Genomic DNA, 26,813 nt, shown 5'->3' on the forward strand with positions numbered 1-26,813 from the left:
CAAGACATGTTTCAGGAAGATGAGCATTGGTGTTGGTGGGTTCGCGGTGAGAACGCCAGGATATCGTTTTACTAATCTAAGCAAAATTACTGCATCAGGGAGGCCAGAGCTGAGAGGATGCAGGCAAAGTCAGAGAAAGAGGCGGAGAGGAAAGGTATAGTCCAGCAGAATCTGCACATTGTGGCTTTGGCATGACTGATGGGAGGACACTGGCAGGGAGAGAAAGGAAGTGACCCCCCCCCCCCGCACCGTGTTTGAGTGCCCACGAAGGGAAGAAAGGGGCTGGGAGGAGGAATGACAACTTTGAGAGAAAAGATACTCAACTGCTCTGTCAAAACCACATTTTTTTTTTTTTTTAGTGCACTGTGATTTAGCGTTTCTAATCAAAATGTATCTATTCACACTTAATTTTGGAAAGGTTAAAATGTTGCTAAGTTCTAGGATAGAAACCAAAAGCCTCAGAATTGCATTTTCTAATAAGCACAAGTTTCCTAGAGACAGAGGGTGGAAGGGTAGCCGAGTATCACCTGGCAAGTCATTAAATGACTGGTTTGATGATCATTTCCACCCCTAGGGCTAGCTTTGCACCACAGGGCAGGAGAGCTGATTACGTACAATGCCAATAGAGCATTTTAAGGTAATGCTTCTATCCTATTCTCCCTGGACATAATCAATAAGTTGCTTATGCCCTCATAGGTTCCCAGGTTGAGAGTTGTTCAGGTTTCTACTGGGCCGTGAAGCCAAAAGCCAAGCCTGCTTTTAGTACAGGATTTTCCATCATTAGGACTGGCTGATAACTTAATAGTAACATTCCCAGGGGAGCGATGCAGCATTAAAATACATGAGCATGGCACAGGTTGGAGACAGCTGAGGGGAAAACAAAGTAGGTAGGACCCAGGGAGGCAGCTTTTTGGCAAAGCACTGGCAGATGCAGAAGTAATGATCTTGAAGTTACGTGTAGAGCCCACAACATGGCTGACATTCCCAGGTCAGGGATGGATTTCTTTCTCAAAATTCATTTTTAAAAATTCTCTAATTGAGGTATGAGTTTGATCAGGCCTGTAGGGGCTTACTATGTATTCTCACATTACAAATTTACAGAACTGAAACAATGGAAGAAAGACCTTTATTTATTTATTTATTTATTTATTTATTTTTTGCTTATTGGCAACAAAACAGATGGAGGCTTCTCAACTTGCTTTTATGTGGAGTGTTAAATCCCTAAGCACATGCCCGTACACCCCTGTTCGCATCTGTCTGCAAGTACCCAGGGTCCAGCTCTCTCCCATATAACTGTCTTTGTCTCTAGAGGCTGTTGTGAAGTGGGCAACTGCTGAGACTCTCCTCTTTGTCTTCATGAGAGACAGATTCCCATAATCAGGCCCATAAACTGACCCACATCTTAAAATCTGACTCTGTGCCTTGCTTGAACAAATTTTCCCACTTTAGTACTATCTACTTCTTTGTAGCCTTAATTTAGGCCAATTTCCAGAAAGAAGGTGCACAGGAACATATGACCTCATTCTAGGGCATTTCTCTTAGTCAACTGACATAACTGTTTTGAGAACATACACTAGCCAGACCCTGTGCATGGCTCTGGGAATCGAGAGGTGAAAAGACAAAGCCTCAGCCTTCCAAGAGCTCTCTCCCAGTGCAGTGGGGAAAGAGAGGACAATGAAGTTAGAATCCCATGTTAAGTACTAAGACCTCGTCTGCCATCATACCCAGGAGGGGTGATCAACCCAAAGGCAACCTGGGGATACTTCCTGAAGGGAGATGGATTTTGAAGGATAAGCAGAAATTAGTTAGAAGAGGAATGTGAGGAAGAATAGAGAGAATACTAGTAGGTACAAAAGCATGGAGAGATGCAGAGTAAACATTCGAGGACTCCCATAGCCCCAGTGCAGAAGATGAGAGAAATGGTGAAAGATGTGTTTATAGAAATGGACGGGAGGTAGGTCACAAATGACTTTTGTTTCCATCTGGGGCGTTTGGCGCAGTGGAATGGTACAATCTCCATGGCCTTTTAGTATGGTCCTTCTGGCCATGAAGAATGGATTGGGAAAGGAAGACCAGCTGAGAGGCCCTGGTGCACCTGTGGAGAAATGGTAAGTGCCTGAGCTCAGCTAGCAGGGGGGAGAGAGAGTGGGTGTGTTGAAGCGACAGGAGGGAAACAGAATCCTTAGGCTCTGAAAACCACCAGAGGTAAGGCTGCAGGGGCCGGAGGGGCCAGGAAGGTGCTCAGCGACCTGACTTGAGCTGCCAGGTGGATGGTGCTGACATTTAGGGAGACACAAGAGGAAGAGCAGAATGGGAGGGGAAAGTGATGCTGCCCACAGGGATTCGAAGCTCAGCCGCATGGCCCTAGAGCTCAGGAAGGAGGTCTGAGCTGGAGAGAAGCACTTGTTAGTCATCAGCATACATGAAGTCATTGAAACCATCAGAAATGCTAGACCATCCAGAGAGAGTCTAGTGAAAACAGAAAAGAGCCAAGGAAGTTGCCCAGTTATGAAAAACTTTTGACTCTTTTGAACAGAAGGCATCTCAAACATACTTATAATTTTGGTGGTACATCATAACATGTCTAAATATTATGAGACTGTCCTTCTGGATTTTGGGATTTCACTTTTAGGTCCTTGTAGAGGGTCTTTGCTATAAAGCCTGAATACATCCAACACACTTTCATTTCTTAGCCTTCTGCTAGGGCTCGGGAGGCTCCAGGAGGGGCGAACTTCTTTTTCTCACCTACAGATCCACATGTTAGAACAATACTTCTTTATCAGACAGTTTATTGGTGTTTAGCACCTTTTAGAAGAGCAGTATTTATTGAAACTTAAAACTGAAGGTTTTATGGCCATGGGGAGGAATCCAGATTTCTCATGCCAGATGAAGGGTCTCGTTTCCTGAGCTGGCAGGTCACGGATGCCCCAGGAAGACAGGGTGTTCTGACTTCCCAGGCAGGGAGGAGGAGCTCATGTTAATGAGCAGTGAGACCCGCCAGGTCTATCTGGAACAACATTTCTGGATTCTGGGCCAGAGCTTCCATTAGATTTGGTGAGGTGAGGCGCATGGAACAGGAAGAAAAAAAAGAAAGCAGTTATGTAAGGTTTTCAAGAAGGCCCTCATTGGACTAGACACCCAGGCCTGGGGTGAACAGGTGGTGTCACTGAGCACAAAGCCAAACAAGAACGGGGTGGCACTGGGGAAAGGACATGTGGGCTTTAAGAGCCTGGGAAGATTTAGTCCATGTACGGACAGATAACAGAAGCTTGGAATGATTTTCTTTTTAATGGGAAAAAAGATGACTACTATCATCTTCAATCAACTTTTAGATGCATGTTTCTACAGTTCGTTAAGCATCAAAAAAACAAACAAAAAAAAAACCCCAAGTCCTACATTCCACTTTCTGTCTAAAGATATTCTTTATCTGCTCAGAGTGAAGGCTTCACTCTTTCTTGTGAGTTAGAAAATTAGACAGGGATGAAATGTTCCCTGAGCATTAAATCCATTTCTAGATGTAGGAGACTTGAGTCTTGTCACACACTGTCTTTGTTTCAGTCAGTTGGCCCTGTTGTGCCTGCAGTGGCGCTTTTTAAGGGCGGGCATGAGGCATAAAAGGTGAATGCTGGACCAGGGTCTGGGAGATTTACCTACATATTATTTTTTTCCTTTTCATTCTGGCATAGCTAGGACATACCAGCCTAAAACATTTTGTGAGAATGTGAATTACTCATATTTACTTCTCTCCATGTCGTACGGATTTATATTCTGGTCTTGCGACATTCACACAACCTCCAATTTATTTGTTTTCTTCTTTTTGTTGTCGACATAGCTGCTTGACAGGGCTACCTGGGGAATACAACCTTCCCCTGTCAAATGCCTTTCAAAGTCTCTCTCCTCCTTCCACCCCAGCCCTTTCATCTGTGTACCTGAAACGTGACTCTATTTCTGTAAGTTAATCAACTTTCACCTTTATATTCAGTCAATATAGTAACAAGATGAACTCTCTTCTCCTGTTTGAACAGACAATTGATCAACGAAAGATGTAGCAGAACTGTAAGCATTTCTCTGGATGTTTCTTAAGAGAATGTCTGTGGATTTTCATCTATTAAATAGGATTTAAGGGAGAATATTACAAATCATTTTTAACAAATGATCAACACGGCGATCTGTCGACCCGAATGCAGTCTCACTTAGGAGAATTGTTGATTAACACATAGTGTATCAGAGATTTAAATAATATATAAAAGAACATTTCATGAGGATCTATTAAGGAATGTTTATTGGATCGAGATTTCAGAAGGATGGGAGAGAATATTTTAGCCTCACTTAAGCATTTTTACCAGATTCTCATTGCCACGGCCTTATGGTAAGACAACGTCAAAGCCAGTGGTTCAGAAGGACTTGGTAAAAACTGGCCCCATACCCAGATTTTCTGAACCAATTGGTCTGGGGTGGACACGAAAAATTTGCATTTTTAACAAACTACTGGGTAACATTGCTAGTCCTAAAACAACACTTTGAGAACCACTAGTCTAAGCTAAAAACATAGTCTTCTACATGTTGACACCTGGTATGGGTTTTATCTGAAATATTGGGATCTGGAGTGATGCGCTGACAAGCGGAGTTTCCTATAAAAGACTTGTTTATTATAAGTAATAATGAGATATAATAACAATAATCTCCTCATAAAGAAATTTAGTCTTTTCTACTGTAGGAACCCTTAAAACTGGAGGGAAAAATCCTTCCTTGCTATCAACGTGAAGTCACTGAGCTCGGTGTTGGGAAGAGATGTGCACAGTCTGCTCTCTCAAGCCCGGAGCACACCCTTGCACCTCTACCCCATTCTCTGCCTCCTTTGAGTCTCTGCTTTTACAGAAGCATCTGGTAACCAAGTGGGATTAGTTTGCAACGAAAGAGGAAAGTTTGGCACATTACTCTTTCCTAGTTCTTTGGAATCCCTGAAACCAGCCTGCAGAATCAAATATAAAGACGCAAGGGAGAGACCCAGAGACAAATCCTAATATTCATCTCCTAATTTGTGGAAATGGAGTAAGAACTGATACAATGTAATCTTTCAGATCTTGCTATTAACGGTCACCCTGATACCGGTATTACTTCCCACTGAGTTTAGCTCAACAACCTTTATTGAGGTAGATACTGGGACTAGAAAGAAGAATAAGATACCCTCTTTGCCCTTTGGAAATTCACAGTTTAATCCCTACTTTGCTGAAGAACTGAGACATAGGAAAATTAATTGCTGTGGGTAATGTCGTTTGACCAAGAGGGAATATGAGGAGTCAAGAGCAGCTCATACAAATCCTTCCTTACTGTTCACTCATCAAAACCCCTCATCCTTCCTAAGTGTAAGGGACATTGAATCAATTGTGGGTTTTTTTTCCTCCTGTGTATTATTTTTATTTTTTATAAGCTTTTCTATTTATTCATTTGAGACACAGAGATACAGAGAGAGAAAGCATGAGCAGGGGGAGAGGCAGAGGGAGAAGCAGGCTCTCCGCTAAGCCTCGATTCCAGGACCCTGGGATCATGACCTGAGCCGAAGGCAGACGCTTAACCATCTGAGCCACCCAGGCGCCCCTGTGTATTATTTTTTAAAGACAATAAAGTTTTTGGTGTTAAATGGGACTTAAATATGGTAGAATTATGAGGTTATTCCCGCCCCACAGTTATTATTATTAGTTATTATTTAAATTACATTTTTGGGTAAAGCATGATAAAAGGACTCAAAAATACTCCTCCTAATCAGATGAGGTAAGAAAGGTGAAAATAACTCTCAAAAGCATGAAACATTAATTAACAGTTTGTTCAACAATGGTAACTGTTATTTAGTTATGTTAAAATCAAGTAGGAAACTATAAGTATAATTAAGCGCCACACAGGGGGAAACTGTGGGCTAGGGTTGATGCTTGACTCTATTATTTTTCTAGCTAAATGATCTTGGACAAAGTTATTTAATTCTTCTTAGCCTCAGTTTCCCCATCTATAAAATAGAGACAATAATGCCTTCTTTTGGTGGTTAATTCAAAGAGTAAAGATAAGGTAAAGAAGGTGCCTACAATAATGCCTAAGAAGTAACTGATAGTAATTATTACAATAATTATTATTGCAAGTCACTTACATGTTTATTAGAGTAGACCAAATTTAGGGCATATTTAAGGGCTCACAAATGCATTACCAAAAAATAAATTAATTAATTTAATTAAATTGATAACATGTGTACTGTCTTGGTTACAAATACCACGCAGTCTTTGTATTAGTGGATACCAGTGGATATTTGCCGTGATCTTTCTATTTACACAAGAAAAGTAATTATCAAGTCTAGATGTTTAGACATCTTAAGGCCAACTTTCAGCACTTTTATGTGCCAGACATTACAATTAAGCACTCTAGGTAAGTTAGCCCATTGGGTCTTCATGAAAATCCTATGAAGTAGTCACTGTTATTAGCCCCATTTCATAGATGAGGAAACTAAGCCTCAGAAGGGTTTTATGCTCAAAGTCACAGAGCAAATACAGAGCTGAGGGCTGCACCAAGAGTCCAGAGCCTGGCTCTCAACCATCACACAGCCTGGCCGCCTCCATGGAGGAATCTGGACAGCCCTGGGAGTGAAATGGGAGCTGCAGAAATTTGGAGAACATTTCAGCATCTGCTCCTCTCCTGTGCTGAAAGGCACCAAGCACCACTCCTGAGGCACCGGGTGCAGAACAGTCTTTGAGATGCAAATGACTGGCTTGGCTGGGGGGGTAGGGGGAAGGTGATGTAGTCTTTAAGACTCCGCCTTTTCATGTGTAACAGAAAATAATTCTATAATTTGTGTTATGGATTATTAATAACGTGCCTGCAATTGTAGTAGGTTTTATTTATTTTTTTCCATCTCATATGACCTCAGACTGTGCCAGTATAACTTACGCTTAAATTTGAGCTGAAATGATTAATACATATAAATGTAGCCCTCTATCCCATCTTAGAAATAAGCTCATTCTGTCCCTTCAACAAATATTCATTTTGTACCTACCGCGTGCCAGGTACTCTTTGAGGGTCTGAAGATACCTCAGTAAAGAGAAGAGACAAAAATGACTGCCTTGATAGAGCCAATGCTTTAAAGTGGACAGGCAGGGGCACCTGGGGGGCTCAGTCATTAGGAGTCTGCCTTCGGCTCAGGTCATGATCCCAGGGTCCTGGGATGGAGTCCCACATCGGGCTCCTTGCTCCACGGGAAGCTTGATTCTCCCTCTTCCACTCCCCCTGCTTGTGTTCCCTCTCCAGCTGTCTCTCTCTCTCTTTCTGTCAAATAAATAAATAAAATCTTAAAAAAAATAAAGTGGACAGGCAGACCATAAACAAATAAATTGGTCAACATAGATACATGTCGTTTGTTGGGAAGAGCCATGGAGGACATGGGACTTTACATCATTGCTTCTTTTTCCCACAAACATGACATAGTAATTAGCAAAATGCAAACAATAAATCCTCAAGGTGCTATGTTCCCCCCTTAAACACTGAACTGGTCATGCCCACCACACCTTTAAAAAGATGGTGGACTCACAGTTGTTTCTTATGAGAGTCTTGCTCTTTCTGTTATTTCAACAACATGTATGTCCTGTAAGTTACCTAAAATCTAACAGCCTCCATAAAAGATAGCATACACATGCCCCCAGAAAAGGGGCAACAGAGGGTAACTATATATAAAGTTTTATAGCAAAGTGGGTCGCATGCCTAAAGATAGAGATGGAGGCAATATATCTTAGCTCTGGATCTGACAGACTTGGGTTTAAAACCCACCTCCACCACATTCTAGCTTTTTGTCTGGGACAAGTTAACCTCTTCAAGGCTCAGTTCCATCATCTGTGAGATGACCAACAATGCCTACTTTGAAAATGGCTCTAAGGCCTATAGGAGACAGTATATGGAAAGGATGTCACACAGTACCCAACACATATGTCAAATGAATAAATGAATCCATTCATTTTGTGACTTGGGCTACTTTTGCCTTCATAGCAAGGGCCCACTTCTCAAAAATCTTCCCAGTATTGTTGACATAAATAGTTTAAAAGCACCTAAGAGTTATACAATTCTTTTTCTGCGTCTTTTCCTTTTTGCTTCAAACCTATTTATCCTCTAATACCCAGGAAATGTCAACCTTGGTAACCATGCGAGTTGTGTATGTTTCTCTGATGACACTATTATCGTTTTTACGGTTTTACAAAGACAAGTATTTAATTTCCGGAAAAAAAAAAATGCTGTTCAGCTAAAAATATTTTCTGTCCTAAGCAGATCCAAGATTAATATTACCTTTTTTTTAAGTAGAACTGTTTTAGCCAAACGTAGTGCACAGATATTAATGGGAAATTCCAAAAGCGATAGGCATATAAATATAAAGATTCAAAATCAACCGGAGAGCTTATGACAGAATTGAATGTCAAGATGCAAGACAAAACTGTAGCTGTCTCTAAACACTAAGAATATTAATGTACAGGCATTAAAGCCCAGATCATTCATTACAAATTTGAAAAAACAAAATAAAACATAAAGCAAAGTAGTAGCTTCTTTTCCACTATGAACAAAACTATAGCTAGCAACAACCTCTTATGTCTAGCAACTTTTGCTAAAGAGAGTTTTATTTGGCTTGTCAAATTATCAGGAAGAGATTCAGAGCCTTTTCATTTGCCTTAGTAATCTACAACCCCAGAGCTTCACTGTTTTACTCTTTTTACTTTTGTTTTTTCCTTAGAGTAAAAATTGCCAACGGACAGCTTTGGTGCAGAAAAATTCTCTTCATTCAAGATCTAAATCCCACTTGGCCTGGGAAGAGTTGGGGTTAGAGCACACATCTTCATCTACACATTTCCCCCGCCTCCTGTGGGGGCTGGGGGTACAATTTGTAATATTTGTTTTGCAAAGACAAGCCAAGAGATTATTTTTAAAAAGAAGCTGGTAGAGATCCGGGTCAAAATCTCCCCGTGAAAAGGCAATTCCGGATAAGCAATTCTATCACAGAAAATTATTTCTTTTCAGAGTCTAAAGAGAAATGACACTTGCTCGGTCATACCTGAGTTTAGACCATCTATAATATCCTCTGTCTTCTTCTCCCCTTTATTATTATGATTGTCCTTTTGCCTGAGGAGTTGATACCTGACAGGTCCATGTCTGAATTACTGTAAATGTACAGACTTTTCAAATGTGGTATGCAAAATAAATAATTTAATGTGGTAATGAATTAAGCTGAAAAGCAAAGCAGGCCTATCATCACCTAGAACTTGGCTCAATCTAGATTTCTTTGGAAAGTACGCTGTAAACACAAGATTTCTAAGAAGTAATGAGGCAATTCTAAGGAAATCATTGCTCATGTAATCATCAACAATGAGATGGAGTCACCTGTTCTGTTGAAATCAAAGCTCTGATTAGTTGGTAAAGAAGTAAGGAGTACTGAGGCGCCTGGGTGGCTCAGTCGGCTGTGTCCGACTCTTGATTTCGGCTCAGGTCATGATCTCAGGGTCGTGGGGTTGTGGGGTCAAGCCCCGCCTGGAGCCCGCCTCAGGCTCTGCACTCAGTGGGGTGTCTGCTGGAGATTCTCTCTCTCCCTCTGCCGCCTCCCACTGTGTGCTCTCTCTCTCTCAAATAAATCTTTATTGGAAAGAAAAAAAAAAAGAAGTAGGGAGTATTAACGAGCACTTACATACCAGGCTGAAATCTTTTCCTGTGGTAGCATACATCCTTTCTAATTCAAAGTGTTGGCTTTTATCATGATTTCAAACTACCCGACAACCAGAAATATATAAAATATATTTACATGTATTATATATCTTTATATTTCTTTGTATTACATACATTTTTAATTTTTACTTTCTTAGCCCATGTTGCACTGTAATTTCATCACTGTGTGCTTCAGCCAGATCTGTTGTACCAGCACAGAGTGGGAAGGAAATGTGCTTGTCAAGTGACTGCCTTATTTCTCAGCACACATTTTGCTTTGCAGATGTTCACTTGTATCTCATTTGTTGTTTTATAAGATAATAGAAAACTACCCTGATAGAACTGTTAAAAAGGAGTTGGAATTTGTGACCAGCAGCTGGATGAAGGGAGCCAGAATCCCCCAAATCCTATGGATATAGTGTGCTTTTCTTGATGTCCCTGCCAAAGTAAGGCTGGAAAGCTAGGGAGATCTTTGAGAGATGTGCCAGCACGAAGTTGCTACAATTCATAAGTTCCAAAAACCCTGCCTAAAGATTATTGCAAATAGCTCATTTTAAACCAATCAATCTCACAACTGAGCATTATATCAACTCAGAAAACAAAAGAAAAATCCAACAACTATCCTAAACGCATGACTTATCATGGAGACATTCAAGTAGAATCATTTTGGTTTGGGTCTTATTTTAATATTATAACAGATTTTTGTGTCTATTTAAGATTCATATTTGATAGTAACTACTGGGAATTTTTTCAATTACATCCTCAAAAAACTGAATGAACACAAACAACAGAATTGTGAAGCAATAAAGTTGGTTGTGGATGAAAATTGAGCTTAGGACATGAATTGTGTTTTTCACCTAAAATGCCCTTTTACTTTTTTATCCTCCTGGTATGGTACCCCCCCTTCAACTACTTTGAATCCAGCATTATTCATTCTTCGAACCCTGCTCAAGAATCTCCTCTACCCAGAAAAGGTACCTTTTGTGCATTACCCACTTCGTATATATTAAGTTCATTTATTTCCTGAAACAATGCCATAAGTAAAAAATAGTACCCCATCTTGTAGAAAATTGTGACTCAGAGAGGTAAAGAAACCTGCAAGTTGATCCAAAGACGATTTTTTAAAACATCAACAGGTTTTATTTCTGTATAATAGTAAGGACTGTTATGAAACCCTTCTTGCTATAAAATACTTTAAAATGTTCTGAGCTTCTATGAGCTAAGAAATGGAGCTAAGACCATGGCATAAAGCTAAGCCCCTCAAATGGCTATACCCTTACATGACTAGAAAATAATGAACCCACTAGCGCTGGAAGTCATCAAGACAAGTGTTCTGTTTTAGCTGATGGGGGGTGGGGCGGAGGTGGTTTTGAGAAAGTAGTCCTGAGAAAACAAAACAAAACCTTGATTTTTTTCAACAAAAACTGTGAAGGGGAGAGAAAGAGGAAGGGAAGGGGAGGGAAGGGAGAAAAGGAAAGAGCGCGAGAGAGCGCACTTTGATTGACAGGAGAGGGAAAGGGTAAATCTTTGAGTAAAGGAAACATAAGAAATATAGAAACTCATTGCAGTGTATAGATCTTATTGGGATCCTGATTCTGACAAAGTGTGAAGAAATATTCATGAGTTAATCATGGATATTTGAACACTGATTTGATCCTATTAAGAAATTGTTACTTGTTAGGGATGATTAGTATTTTGATTATTTTTTAGTCTTCATCTTTTGACTTACGTGGTGATGTATTTATGGATGAAATGATATAATATCTGGGATTTACTTCAAAATAAACCAATATGTGGTATGTGGATGTGGAGTATAGGAGCATACAGATGAAGCAAGATCGACCATGAGTTTATAATTATTGAAGCTGGGTGATGGGAACATAGGTGTACATTATACTATTTGATCTACTTTTTTTGTATGCTTGAAATTTTCCATAATAAATAGGTTAAGTAAAAAAAAAAAAAAAGTGGATCTAGGCTCATGATATCACTGGGACACCTGGCAAGACAAACCATTTGGAAGGGTTACACCCTCAAATAGGCCACATCAAATTATTACATATAAAGAAAGCCTCTTGGAAAATGATTCATGAACCAATTATAGCAAACACATAAATAATCAATTCATTGGCAAAGGCCAGCACGTGTGTGCATCAACACAATCTCTAAGAATTAAAGCTTGTGAATTTCAAATAATGGAACTAAAGAATAGAGCCTATAAAAAAAAGTACACTCAAAATAACTGAAGCCATGAAAGAAGAAATAGAAAACATGAATAAAAAACAGGGCATTTTAGAAAACCTTAGGGATATATTAAAAAAGAAAACATCAGTAAACATAGAAGTTCTAGAAATGAAAAAAAAAAAAACACTGGAATGAAAAACTTTATGTAATAGTTCAACTCAACTGAAAAGGGGAACAGTGAACTAGAAAACAGAGCTGAGGAAATAATCCAAACTACAGAACAGAGAGATAGATATGACACACAGCGGAGAGGGTGGAAAACAGGGAAGATGAAATAAGGAGGTCCGAACATACCCTTGACAGTAGTTTCAGAAATGGAGACTGAAGAAAGAGACGGTATTTAAAAAATATATATATGTACATTTTTTTCAAATATTTAAAATATTCTGAATTTTTTTCAGAATTGATGAAAACACAAAAGTCTTAGATTCAGGAAACATAACAAGTCCCCAGTAGGAAAAATAGAAAGAAAATCTACATTTGGACACCTTGTGGCTAAACTGTAGAGCATCAGGTAAATGGAGAGAGATTCTTTGTTCATGTATATCAAGTACAAATCAAATGAAAATACCAAAAGTACTTTTCTTGTGACCTCAAAAGCCAATTCTAAAATATATATGAAAGAGAGCATGGCTAAGTCTCACCAAGGCCATTTGGAAAAAGAAATAGATGGGAGTGGAGAGGGATGGAGGCAAGCTGCTCTGCTACCATCTTCATCACAAGGAGCGTTGTGATGCTGTTAATTTAAACACTGTGGTATCAGCACAGTGAATGACAAAATGATGAAACTAAAGAGATTCACAGACACAATCCTCAAATCTAATATGGAAAGCTGACAGATGATAAATGGACATAGCCGTTCAGTATAGCAAGGACCAATTATTCATTAAATAGTACTAAAACAATTAATAATTTGAGAAAAATGAGACACTACTTTACCTCATATACAAAAAGTTAGAACACACAGATTAAAGATAAAAATACAAAAGCAAACCTTCAACATTTTGGGAACACAATCTAGAAAAATATCTTTATGACTTGGAGTAGAGAGAGATTTCTTTAAAACATATCAAAGCACCTACCATAAAAAAGATCGTTAAATATAAATATGTTAAAATTAAGTCTTATTCACAACAAAGGCACCATGAGCAAAGATGAAAGGTCTGGTACCAACTAAGAGGAGATATTTGCAGTAGATAAAATCATAAAGGTTAAATAACAAAAATAAGAAATCCTATAAATCAATGAGACAAACAACTCATAAAATATTTGTGGAGTAAATAAATGCTAGAAATCAAATAAAATGGCCAGTAAACATTAAAACATGTTCAACTCCTGTAGTAATCAGAAAAACATAAATTAAAACACGATATTGCACGCAAATAAGATGGGCAAAAATGTAAATTGCCTGACAGTAAGTAATGTTGACAAGCTGTAGATTGGTGGGAATTCTAATTTACTGCTGGTGGGAGTATAAATTCATACAACTGTGGCTTTGTGGTCCTGATCTGGCAATAGCTAGCAAGTTGAAGATGCCTATATCTTATGATCCAATAATTCAATTCCTCGGAATGTGCCCTAAAGAATCTTTGAAATAAGTGCATGGGGAGCCATGGGAAAGACTGTCTGTCCATTGCAACACTTTGTAATTGCAAAAAAAAAAAAAAAAAAAAAATCAGTTTTGAAAATAACCTCAGTTTTCATCTACAGGAGAATAAGTTAATTGTTGTATATTTCTATAAGGAATTACAGCATAACAGAGGTGAAAGAATGGCATCCGTGTACTATTATAAATGAATCTCAAAAACAATGTTGAGCAAAAATGATGTTATGCTATCATTTATATAAAATTTGAAACATAAAGCACAATTAATTATTGGTTATGGTTATATACATATAAGAAAGTACGAAAACACGCATAGGTGTGCTAAATGTCAAACTCCGGAGAGCGGGTAACAGGAGAAGGAGGGTGGGGTAGGTGAATAGGACTAAGAAAGAAACAGGTATTGTAATGTTTTCTTTCTTTAAAAAAAAAAACACAACAAAATATTAAAATGACAAACCTGGGTATAAGTAAGTGGTTGTCTTCTTATTCTCTACATGCTATTATATACTTGAAAGGTTTCATAATTTAAAAATAATCATAGAATTGCCTAGAGCTGCTTGTACTTATTCAAACCCACACAAAAATGACAATAAGGAGCAAAACCAAAGATTTTTGGAAATGGCTATAAATCGATACAGCTAGGATTCTACCCACATTTGTTTCATTCCAAAGCTGATGCCTATCCTGCAATTTCAGATCCCCCTTCACCTTGCCTTTTCTGATCCTCCCTAAATGGGGTTAATCAGAGCCTCCACTGTGCTATCTTTTTCAGGGCACCACCTCAGTACCTGTTTTTTTAAACTGAATTGTAGTTGGTTGTCTGTGTGTCCTCTCCCAGACACTGAGCTCCAGGGGGGCTCTGTCCCTGGCATATGGAAAGACCAATGGAGACAGGCAAAGACGTGGAAACTCTAGGGGTGCCTGGCGGTTCCGTTGGTTAAGCATCCAACTCTTAGTTTCGGCTCAGGGCATGATCTTGGGGAGGTGAGATGGAGCCCCTAGGCAGGCTCCATGTTCAGTAGGGAGTCCGCTTCTGATTCTCTCCCTCTCCCTCTGCCCCTCCCCACCCCCTCTCTCAAAGTAAATTTAAAAAAAAGATGTGAAAACCTTAAGTATTCTTTCTCATATAGGCTTCTGTTTCTGTTCTTACAAACCATCTCACTCACTCTAATGGTGACTAATCAGAAACGAATCGCCAATGAATTCAATAAATACCTACATTTGCAAAATTATCCATTTTCAAAGAATGTAAAAGAAACAAAGACTGTGTTCTAGCATTTCCCATGAATCAACAGGAGGGATAGAATTGCTACATATTTGTGGGAAAAATAAGCAACTAATACTTCATTTGTTTCACTTTGGGATTTTTCAAGTCCTCAGAAGAGAAAGGAATCTTGGAAATGTGGATTTTTGCCTCCTCCTGTGGTATAGTTATGGGCTGGATCTTATCACTCAGGCATAATTAAGTAGGTTCCCAAATTAGGTCCCACTTTATAAATGATTGCAGAGATAATTCTACATGAATAACCTGGATTCATATATCTGAAATAGTACAATAAATAAAAATTTATGAAATAGTACAGCACACAGAAATTACGCAGTAAACCAATATAAATTCAATTACATAACACTAACAAGAGTGTAAATGAGAGAGCCATCCTGTTCAACGCTTAAAAAATATTATCAAGTGGCTTTTCTAATTGAGAGCACTTTTTAAAAGGAAAAAAACAGGCTATAATGTAACATTAAGTAATATATAGTAATATCACTTCTTTGAAAAGTGTTTGTTTTGTCCTTTTCAAAATGAAGAGGTCAGTATCCCCAAGCAGCCTGCAGCCTCTCTAGCATTTCTCCTGTTCCCTTCCATGGCAACATGGGTTAGCTAGACACTGAGCTTTTTGTGATGTGTGTGAGGACAAGGAGAAGGGGAGCGAGGCCTCAGGGAGGTCTCAAAGTGGAAAAATTTGTGACGCACCAGATTCGGTGACTGGATGCGAATTATTTATTGAGGGTTCTATAACACAACAGTTACGGTCATCCTATGTTCATTTAAAAAATTCTATTTGGTCTCAGAACCCTTAACTCAGATCGAAATGTTTAACAGGTATCCCAAACTACTTGTTCACAAAAAGATTATGAGACGAAGCCAACCTGCGTGGGTTTGATCCTTCTGTTTCAGAATCTGACGAGCTGATTGCATGACAGAAGGGCATCACCACACTGAACATGTAACATGTAAACTGAAATGGCTGGGTTCTGTCTCTCATCTACATGCGGTCCTAGAGGAATTATTTTTCATTGATTATAATGTCTTCACCTTATGGGGACCTGGTTTGCTCGCTCATGGCCTTGGACGCTCCCCCCTTTCACTGAGGGAGGGATGGTCGTCCTGCACTGTCCCTAAGTGAGCAGCACACTCCGCCCTCCAGCAGAAATGATGAACCCTGAAATGCTATTTCCCTCATCTTGGAAAAGGCCTCCTTCCTTCATAGCGTTCCTGGCACAGCTAAATGTGAGGTAAGACTCAGCCTGAGCCTACTGGCCTGATATGTGTACCACACCTGATACTTTAGAAGGAAGCTGGTAAGTGTTACTTTTTTTTCCCCTAGTAATAAAGCCAGAGTTCTCTCCCTAGTCAGGGTCTAGTTAACACATTAGCAAGTCCCCTCTTTCCTTGTCACCTGTCATTATCTTCCACACAAGAGAGGCCTTCCTTGGCAATAACCTATCTTAAAGGGTATTTTAATGGCTCGTTACAATGAATGCTGAATCAAACACTTTCAAAACAACAGTTGAGTGGGATGCCACACAGACAGCAGCATCCCCCAGGTTTCTTGCAGCCTCTCCCAGCCAGGGCGGAGCGTTGCTCATTTCGGCAACAACAGAAGCAGGCCCTGACAGCACTTCTTCAGCAGCATCTGAGAAGGCTGCCTTTGAGCAAACCCTTTGTTTTTCAATGTCCGGTCACTGACTGGCCTTTTGCCGGCATCCAGGAAACACAGCACTCAAACACACTCTTGGCTGTTAGGCAGGGGACATGGCTCTAGAAGGTCCACTTTAAATATGCTCAAAGATCAACCCGGAGACATTACAGGGTATCCCTGGAACAAGGGCCATGCCCTGTGTGTGCTCCTGATTCTGGGCCTCGAACTGGATCAACTGTTGGAAGGTGGCATACACAACAGTTCTAGTTAGTCTCCCTTCATCTTTCCCTCTGGGATGGTCTGTGCTGTGTGGCACTTGATAAAGTAAAGCAGAGCCCCGTTCGGGATGTCTAAGCTGGACAAACAGGATCCTATGAGAAGGCAAGCCGAAGGGGGCATCTACCAAGGAGATGCAGGCTCCTAGGCTGTTACATCATGAGACCCAGGTGGGAACACCCCCAGAGTTTTATTCTGACCCATTCCATAGAACAACGACTGGTCATCTGGTCACTTTCAGAACCATCGTCAAAAAATGAGAACAGCTGCATGGTATAAAGACCCCAGAGGTGACTTCCCTGAGTTCTAGAAACACCAAGCATGAGTTTACTGCCCGTCAGAGGCCAGTGGCCATCGCACAGCCGACCACCCTCATTTCCTTGCCTCAGAATCCAAGGTGTCATTTCGCTAGGTCCTGACAGCGAGTCACTCCCAGAACAGAAAAGAAAGGCAGAAATTTACTAAACAGTGATTCCTAAGCCTTCAAGAGCTAAGGTAGCAAATGAAATGCCCAAGCTAGCCTAAGAAATGTAGTCACTAGCTGAATCTACTACACTTTATTTTTACGGAAATTTGACAGAAGCAGCAATCTGTAAATGCAGCAAAAACCACCTCCTTGGAAATCCAAATCCAAACCTCAATGAGATACCACCTCACACCAGTCAGAATGACTAAAATTAACAAGTCAGGAAACAACAGATGTTGGCAGGAATGCGGAGAAAGGGGAACCCTCCTACACTGTTGGTGGGAATGCAAGCTGGTGCAACCACTCTGGAAAACAGTATGGAGGGTCCTCAAAAAGTTGAAAATAGAGCCTACCATACGATCCAGCAATTGCACTATGGGGTATTTACCCCAAAGATACAAATGTAGGGATCCGAAGGGGTACGTGCACCCCAATGTTTATAGCAGCAATGTCCACAATAGCCAAACTGTGGAAAGAGCCAAGATGTCCCTCGACAGATGAATGGATAAAGAAGATGTGGTATATATATATATATATATATATATATATATATATATATATATATATATATAATGGAATATTATGCAGCCATCAAAAGGAATGAGATCTTGCCATTTGCAATGACGTGGATGGAACTGGAGGGTGTTATGCTGAGTGAAATAAGTCAATCAGAGAAAGACATGTATCATATGACCTCACTGATATGAGGAATTCTTGATCTCAGGAAACAAACTGAGGGTTGCTGGAGTGGGGGTGGGGTGGGAGGGATGGGGTGGCTGGGTGATAGACATTGGGTAGGGTATGTGCTATGGTGAGTGCTGTGAATTGTGCAAGACGGTTGAATCACAGATCTGCACCTCTGAAACAAAAAATGCAATATATGTTAAGAAAAAAGAAGAAGAAGAAGAAGATAGCAGGAGGGGAAGAATGAAGGGGGTAAATCGGAGGGGGAGATGAACCATGAGAGACTATGGACTCTGAGAAACAAACTGAGGGTTCTAGAGGGGAGGGGGTGGGGGGATGGGTTAGCCTGGTGATGGGTATTAAAGAGGGCACGTTCTGCGTGGAGCACTGGGTGTTACAAACAAACAATGAATTATGGAACACTACATCAAAAACTAATGATGTAATGTCTGGTGATTAACATAACAATAAAAAATTTAAAGAAAAAAAACACCTCCTCGAGACTCACTCCCCACTACCGGCATGAGCACAGAGCCCTGCCACCCTGCTGCACCCCCACATATCAGTTCACTGGCTCTGAATTCCCATTAGAAACATTCAGACTGGGCGCCTGGGCAGCTCAGTCCATTACGCATCTGCCTTCGGCTCAGGTCATGATCCCAGGGTCCTAGAATCGAGTCCCGCATCGGGCTCAGTGGAGTCTGCTTTTCCCTCTTCCTCTGCCCCTCCCCCTCCACTCATGCTCTGTCTTTCGCATTCTCTCTCTCAAATAAATAAATGAAATCTTAAAAAAAAAAATTCAGACCTCTGGTTGTTCCAGTGGAAGCCATAGGGCCTTCAGGAATAAGCTGGGAAACGAGATTAAGAAACACTGAGGTGGTTATACCAACTTACATCCCTCACTGAAAGGGCTATGGATGGAAATGTGTGTGTCCTCCCCAAATTCCTGTGTTTAAGCTGTAACCCCCAAGGTGACTGAATTTGGAGATAAGGCTTTTCAGAAGTAATTAAGGTTAAGTGAGGTCAGAAGGGTGAGGCCCTAATCTGATAGGACTGGTGGTCTTGCAGGAGGAAGAGAGAGCATGCTCTCTCTCCAAACACAGGCACGGAAGGAAGACCATGGCAGCACGCAGTGAGGAAGCAGCTGTGTGCAAGCCAGGAAGAGACACCTGAACAGAACCCGCTGGAACAGACTAAGACCGAAAGGAAAATGCATTTTCATTATTGCCGTACACGTAGGTATACACATATAAATTTTAAAATGAACCAGGGTGATCCACTGAGCTGCCTCACTCAGGCATCTGACAGTTACTCCTGCCAAGTTTTATCTCAATACACTGAGATGTGAGGCGGCATCCAAAAAATCTCAAAGAGGATGTGCCTCTGAAATAGGCTTTTATATGGTTTATGTTATAAATACTGTTACCAACATCCACTTTAAAAAAAAAAATAGTTCAGCTTCAGCTTATGAACTCGTTGTCATAAACCTGGACTTGGATATTTACAGCAAGAAATAACTAGAGTTAAAATCATGATCATCATGAGGTCCCATCCAGCTCTAGACTCTGATGGACCCTTTCTGATCAGCATTTCTCTAGTTTGCAATGACATGATATCTAACTAAAGTTTAATGACTAAATTCCATTCCTGTCCTACAGCAACAAGGAAATATGCATACTGAGCTCTTCCCAGAGCCTCGTGTGGATCCTTTAATGTCGATGATAACCCTTGGGGTGGGGGGGGCGGCGCAGAACACCAGCAAGTGGACCCAGGTTAAAGAATGCCACTAGTACAAATGTCACAGACAAGGCTAAAGGGAAGAAAAGGACTAGAAAACAGCCATTTCCTCAGAACAAATGCAAAGTGGATATCATATTGGCAAACTATGAAATTCTTAGACTAAATTGGGAAATCCATGCATTGCTTTCTTTGTAGAAGGAAGACATCGGCATTCAGCCATGTGAATCCTAATTTGTCCTAATTTATTCTACTTAGAGATATGTGAAATAAGTCAAATGACCTCTTTTTCCTCTTCTTTTTTAATCCCGTAGTCATTTTGTAACAAGAAATAAAACATCTCAGTAATGCTAAGTTAGTGTATCCCGGATATTTCTGGAACCCCGGAGCCCAAAACGGAGTAATAACACATCCCTTATTATTCCCTAACAGTTATTTAAAATGTTATCAATAAACTTAAGTCTGTCTGTATTGAAAAACACAACTATATGTCATTCCTCAAACCGTAGTTTTAAAAATGGGTTTTCGCAGGGCGCCTGGGTGGCTCAGTTTGTTAAGTGTCTGCCTTCATCTTAGGTCATGATCCCAGGGTCCTGGGACTGAGGCCCACATGGAGCCCCACACTGGGCTCCCTGCTCCGCGGAAGCCTGCTTCTCCCCTCTCCCACTGCCTGCCACTCCCCCTGCTTGCATGCTCTCCCTCTCTCTGGCAAATAAATAAAATCTTGGAAAAGAAATGGGTTTTTGTAAGTTCAAACAGAAGCGAAGATAATGGGAAGTACGGAATAGACAGACTCCAATTCAACACTGATCAGACACCCATCATGTGTCCAGGGATACACAGGAGTCCCTTGGACATACACTGTATTTAAAGAGAATAAATGGCTTTCTGTTTCATTAGATTACCCCCAAATTCTATGGACTAGTATTTCTACCATAAAAAATAAAACCGAATGATGATTGATATCTCAAAAGTTTCCAGAGATTAACTCTCTGCGTTGAGTAGATCCACACTACAGATTGAAAAATATCAGGACCCACCACTTCTCCTTATTTTAAAAAGAGAAAGAAGATCCAGGGATAACTTCCTCATTAAACAAGCCCTTCCTTGGCCTTGGCATGTGTGGCTTAGTATCAGGCTAGCAGGAGAGGTGAAAATACATTTCTCCTAACGATTCTGTCCAATCTTAAGCTTCCTTATTCTTTATTCTAATATTCTTTCAGGAAACAGATCACCAAATTCTCAAATAATCCCTTTTATTTCCATACACTGATTACAATTAATTTCTTTTGACAAATTAATTGTTATACTCCATTTTTATACTTACTGGGAGAACTTTATGTACCAGAAGATAATTTTCCTGCCATTATTTATTATATATGCTCCGTGGAGACTGAGTTAGGCCATATAATTACCACTCCTCAGTTTCTAACAAACCTGTGACAGTTGCTATAATAAAAATTATTTCCCAGTAGTACCAGAGATATGATATTAGATTTTGGAAGCATATCAAAGTCCCAATATGAAAAATAATGTATTACTATGTAATGTATTCCTAAAAACATAATTTGAAGTTAACTTTCTCAAATGTCAATATACCTATATGGAAAACTGACACCACGTTTAGCTTCTTGACTTTTTTAGGGTCTAAAACCCAAATGCCAAACCTTCCACACTCCCAATTTCTCCTATAACCATGATCAAATTTTGTAGCCAAATCATCATGTCTTAGTTAGTTTTTCTACTTATAAATTATGGATGATAATATCTGTTCCTTACTTGCTACATGTCATATATCTACTTGTGCATTTCAGGATATACTCTGTTTTAAAATAAATAACCACCCAATTTTCCCTTCCATTAAGCCAAGGTTAAAAATAGATTTTAAAATCTGAATACACCTGCATTTTGAATTCCTTAGAGTAAGTTAACATATGAAAACTGTTATTGAAATTCTTGACAGGACTCTTAATCACTACAGATTCATATGATGAGTTTTATGAATGACATTAAGGAAACGAAATATTCTTCCTTTCCTTTTAAGCCCTTCCCTTAAACTTTCTAATGTGATTGATGTGGTATATATCTCAGGGTTTTTATTCTAGCTGAGTGCGATATGGGAGCAATGGAGAAAATTATGAGGAAAGCTGAAAACCACAGTAAGGCAAATTCCTACTTTCCATGGGCATATTCCCTAAAAGGGCCAAGAGACTAACATATACTATGCATCTCCATTGGGGATGAGAGGCAAGAGTTGGCTCTGAAATTGACTTCAGAGCAGAGATGCCAAAGCACATAAATCACTGTCAGTGAAATACTTTGAAAGTATATGGGCTTTAAAATTATTTGTGTAGGTTAAATGTTTTAGTTGGAAGTATTCATTGCTGTCGGATGTGATGAGGACACATGCCCATCAGGATCTCTAGAGACCCCCTTTGATTCATTATTTTTAGACCAATGCCTAGCACAGCAGACGCTCCCAACACAGGTCACCGCATGAAGAAAAATAAGCCAAAGTTCAAACGTGTTACACTTCACCTAAGCCAAAATTGTATTCTATGGAGCAAGAATTAAGTAAAGGCCTCAAAGTTCTTGGATTCCTTCAGTCCATACACATTTATCATCAGTAAGAATTCTGGAGGGATGAGCAAACTTAAGTGCCTACTTGACCCAACGACTCAAACCATTAATAGAATAAAGTGCAAAGCATCCTTTTATTTCCTAGGACCCCTGCCCCTAGCCAAGCTCATCCTCAAAGACCCTGTTCCACTTTGTGTGGCCATTGTGGCGTGACTTACAACCCTCAAACCATTTATACAGAACTTTGAGAGAAGAATGGTACTTTTACAGGTTACCAAGTCTCTATAGTGGCTCCATTCCATTTTTTTTTCCCCCTTTAGAGGAATCTTTTGTAACTTAAGTAAAAAGACTTCAGTCATCTCTCTGACGGAGGATGAGGGACATCACATGTATGGATAGGCAAGAGATAACCTATTTGTTTTTCTAAAATTCCACTGGACATAAATCTCTGATCATAGATCATCAAGGACTTCTCCAGTTTATAACCCAGAAGTTCACTGAATATTCACCAAGTCACCCAGACATTGGTCAATAAGAAGTCACTAAGTGGATTGATCCACCTACCCAGATTCTATGATGAGAACGGTGATTCCCAAATCCCAAAGTAATGGGATAGTCACCTTTGTAAAGTGAAGTAAGTACCATATGGTAAGAGGCAACCGGTATAAAGAGAATTAGAAGAGTGAGACATTAAAGATGCCAATGGACTTGGTGTACAGTCTGGTGGCCCCTGCTTATTCGAATTCAGCCTAAATTGCTGAAGTGGGTTTTGACTTTGCCTCAGCCCCTGGGACTGACCTGTACTGCTTTGGTCTAGCAGATCTCAAACAGGGCAAACATTTCAGCATTCCCTGGAGGATATCCCAGACCACACTCACTCCATATGCCTGAGGGAAATGACCCCCAGGAGGTCCCTTTCCTCCAAGTTAATTGTTAGAAGTCTCCAGAGAGATCCGGAAAGTACTGGATTAATCTAATACCATAAGATTGTTAGTAGTAATTCAGCTATGAACAGAAAAGGTGGAGACGGTCAAATTGGTATCACCGTCAGGGTTCAACTGGCCTAGGAAATGTAACGAGTCTGGAATAACTCTTCCGCAAGACTAGAGATAAAATAGAGCCGCCTCCAATTTGAAGAGTGATTGTCACTCCCGGCGATTGCTTCTCTGACTGCTAATAAAGAGCTAACAGTTCACTGAATGCTCACCATTAGCCAGCACTGCTCTAAGTATTAGAGCAAGTATTGATTTGTTTAATTCTCACGACAACCCCAAGAGGTAGGAATTATTACCGTTCTGATTTCATCAGTGAAGAAATGGAAGCCTAGAGAGGTTAAGTAACTTGCCCGAAGTTATTCAGGAAATGATGTCCAACCCGTGGCTCAGTACCAGGCGCGGTGTTTATGCTTCTGTACGTTCTCATGCAGCCGCCCTGTCACTTCCTTTCCCTGAAAGTTTGGAAGAGTGCCCGTGACCAACCACAGACAGCCAGATGAGGACGACAAGCACGGTGTCTGTGGGAGCCTGCAACTCTGGCCCAGCGGGGAGGAGAGTTTTCCCTCACCTAGCTCCTCGAGACCCTCCTCACCTGTCTCCCCTAACTGCTCGTCTCTCCACAACTTCTCTGTTGAAAGAAAACTTAGATTTACAGATACTATCAGGGCTACACAGTACGAGCAAACTTCAAGTGGATCCTACTTTATACACTGGAAAACTGAAAAACTAGAAAGTTTTCTAGAAAACTAGAAAGATCCTACTTTATACACTGGAAAACTAGAAAGAACAGAAACCTGGCTGTCTGCAATGCCCTTTGTATCACACCCAGGGAGGTTCCAAAGCAATTAGGAGCACATGATGCTCCCAACAGGCGCTCGTGAAATTTCAGAATTGCTCACTTCGTGAAATTTCAGAGTTGCATGATTCATATGTGCGTGCCTTAAACATCAAGACTCATTTTGCCCATCGAATTTGCTTTTCTGGTACTGGGCTTTTTAAAGTGGATATAAGGAAAGGATAGAAGACACGCTTGTAAGTGATATTCAAAACAACGGAATGAAGGACTTTCATGCCTTCTTTCTTTTAATTCGCCTGGTCTTAAAAGACAGACTTTTTCCCCCTCTGAGTATCTTGACAGTCATTTAGGTGACTAAAATACCCAGTATATCTTAGTGAAAAGCTATTTTTAAAATTACTTGATTTAGAAAACTCCAATCATGATAATTTCATGGGAATTCTTAGTACACAAATTAAAAGTTTTAAATTACTTGGCAAGAATTTGTGAGTTCAAATAATCTTAATGAGGAAATACCTGCAGCAATGCATATTTATCAGGTGCTTTTAACATCTGTCTCTGATACAAAATTATTTTGAGGGTAGTTTTATGAGTTATAGTTCCTGTGGTCAGTAAAAGCAGTCATGACGCAGTATGATACTAGGGGCCAGAAGTATCCATTCTAGTGTCGCCTGGTTCTGCCACTTTTAATCTCTGGGCCTTGAGAATGTCATTTAACTTCTCTTAGCCTGCTTCCCTGTGTGCCAAGAGGGGTCACAGTTCCCACCTCCAAGCGTTGTTTCACAGATCAAATAAAATAAAAAACTGCGAACTAAATGTACATTAAAGAGATTTTAGTCAGCCAGAATATTAAAATTACACACTAAGTGGGGTGGCAGTGTGGCTCAGGGAGGAAAATGCAGATGTGGTCTGGTGCTAAAAGGAATCAACTTGGCTGATTGGCCAACTTTGCCAACTCACCACCCTGGGTGAGTCCGCCCTCAGTTTTCTCATCTGCGAAATGAAATAATAATAACTATCCCATAAGGATGATGTGGGGTTTAGAAATAATAAATGTAAGGCCTCTACCAGGACAAGCAACACGAGGTGCCCAACAAATGGCACCCGTTTCACACCAAAGAAGCCATTTAATTAAGCCGAGTTCGCTGTGTGTTTCAACACTCACAGCAGCTGACCAGTGTTCTGCCTAGAACAGTACATCCGTTAGCAGAGTCCCAAATAGCTTCTGCTATGACCAGCCCCTGCCTTTATCCCACTTCGGACTCCAGCAGATTAAAGCTGTGCTGGCGGTATTCATATTTCCTGCTTTAAAACCTTACTTTATACAATTTACTAATGAAATCTCAAATGTAAAAAATCAAATTAATACCACGCAATGTGGCAACCCCAAGGGCAGGCTTTTTCCTAACCCGCGTTTCCTCCGTGAACTTACTTCACTGTTTGTTACTTATCTAGAGACAAGGGTGGGGTCCGGGGACCAGGAGAGGACAAAGGCGAAGTGAATCTGCTGTTGTTATCCAGAATGTTCAAGTTGACCAAAATAAGCCACCTCTGACTCGCCTCCCCAGCTCCAGGCCGTTAGAGGCAGGCCCGCCCGAGGCGTTGAGAGCAACAAGCGGAAGAGGGGCTCGAGTCCCACCGCGCCCAGCCTTGCCCCCGGGCAAACCAAGTGTGGCCGGCACCGTCGCCAAGCAGAGCGCGAGTTAGAAGAGTGGAGCTGGGGAAGGGCGCATGCAGTTGGGTTAGTCTGGACTCGGACATGCTGCTGTGCATTCCAGTTTGGCAAACGCGCTTAGGCAAAACAGACTTGATGCTTACAATGATCCCAGCCCAAAATGGAGTGTCTCTGACTAGCAGGGAGGAGCTGATGCTCGCCATGAGAAAGCCCACCACGGTCACGGCGATGCCAAGGGCCAGCTGCAGCAGCGCGAGCAGCAGCGGGAACCGGCAGCCGCAGCACGTCCGGGCCTCCTCCTCCCCGCACTCCTTGGGGGCCCCTTTGCTCGTCTTCGGCCCCATGTCGTCGGGCCCGGCGGCGTCCGCGGCCGGCCCCCCCTGCCTGTGCTGGCCGCGGGGCTGCTTGTCCTTGCCCATGGCCGCTGCGTGGGTGGGTGGGTGCGTGTGCGGCGCGCTGGGCCCCGGAGCGCGGCACTGGGCGGGCTGAGCCTGCCCTGGTATTCGAATTACGGAGGCTGAACAAATATGGAAAACATTTGGAGCCGACTCGCCGAGCCTCCAAAGGCCACAGGGAGCCCGCAGCAGAGGGGGAGTCGAGGGGGGTCGCCAACTGCCAACGCGCCGGGACGCAGGGCCTGTTGGGCCCACCCGCGGGGTGTGGGGAGCCCCGCGGGAGGCGGAGCGGCTCCCTTCGCCTTCGAAATCCTGGGCACTTTATGCACTTTAGACAGGCTACGTGTGTGTGTGTGTGTGTGTGTGTGTGTGTGTGTGTGTGTACTTTAGACAGGCTACGTGTGTGCGCACTTTAGACAGGCTACGTGTGTATGCACTTTAGACAGGCTACGTGTGTGTGACTGTTTTCCTCACTCAAAACCCCAGGATGTTTTTGGTTTTGTTTTTGTTTTCTGAGAGGTGCAATGCAAGGTGATGAATGTTTAATCATTTGAGTTTAATTAATAGACAGTTTAATCCAAAATAGGCATTGCTGGGCTCCAAGCTGCGAAGTCATTTCCAGAAGTTAAATTGTTATTTTCCAACAAAGGAATAGGCCCTTCTCCTTCTTTATAAATTCTGCAGTCCAGCTGACAAATAAAGTCACTTTTCCCATTGAGGT

At 41.1% G+C, this 26,813-nt stretch overlaps 1 protein-coding gene across 10 annotated transcripts in view; it reads right to left on the reverse strand.

The window, feature by feature from the left end:
- SSPN (sarcospan) overlaps positions 1-26,813 on the reverse strand; it is a 250,908-nt gene that overhangs the window by 147,168 nt on the left and 76,927 nt on the right. The window contains exon 1 of one of the 10 annotated variants that reach the window (XR_003519865.1): positions 25,841-26,316. The exons of 7 other annotated variants lie outside the window; for them this stretch is intronic. Coding sequence is in view for 2 of the 3 variants with exons in the window: in XM_027593399.1 (XP_027449200.1) it covers positions 25,841-26,116 (276 nt within the window). In the remaining variant the exon portion in view is untranslated. Of the gene's footprint in view, positions 1-25,840; positions 26,320-26,813 lie in introns of those variants that run through there. 2 more of the 10 variants (XM_027593399.1, XM_027593398.2) reach the window with 2 other exon arrangements.

The sequence above is a fragment of the Zalophus californianus genome, chromosome 9, assembly GCF_009762305.2.
Source record: "Zalophus californianus isolate mZalCal1 chromosome 9, mZalCal1.pri.v2, whole genome shotgun sequence".
Classification (NCBI taxonomy): domain Eukaryota; kingdom Metazoa; phylum Chordata; class Mammalia; order Carnivora; family Otariidae; genus Zalophus; species Zalophus californianus.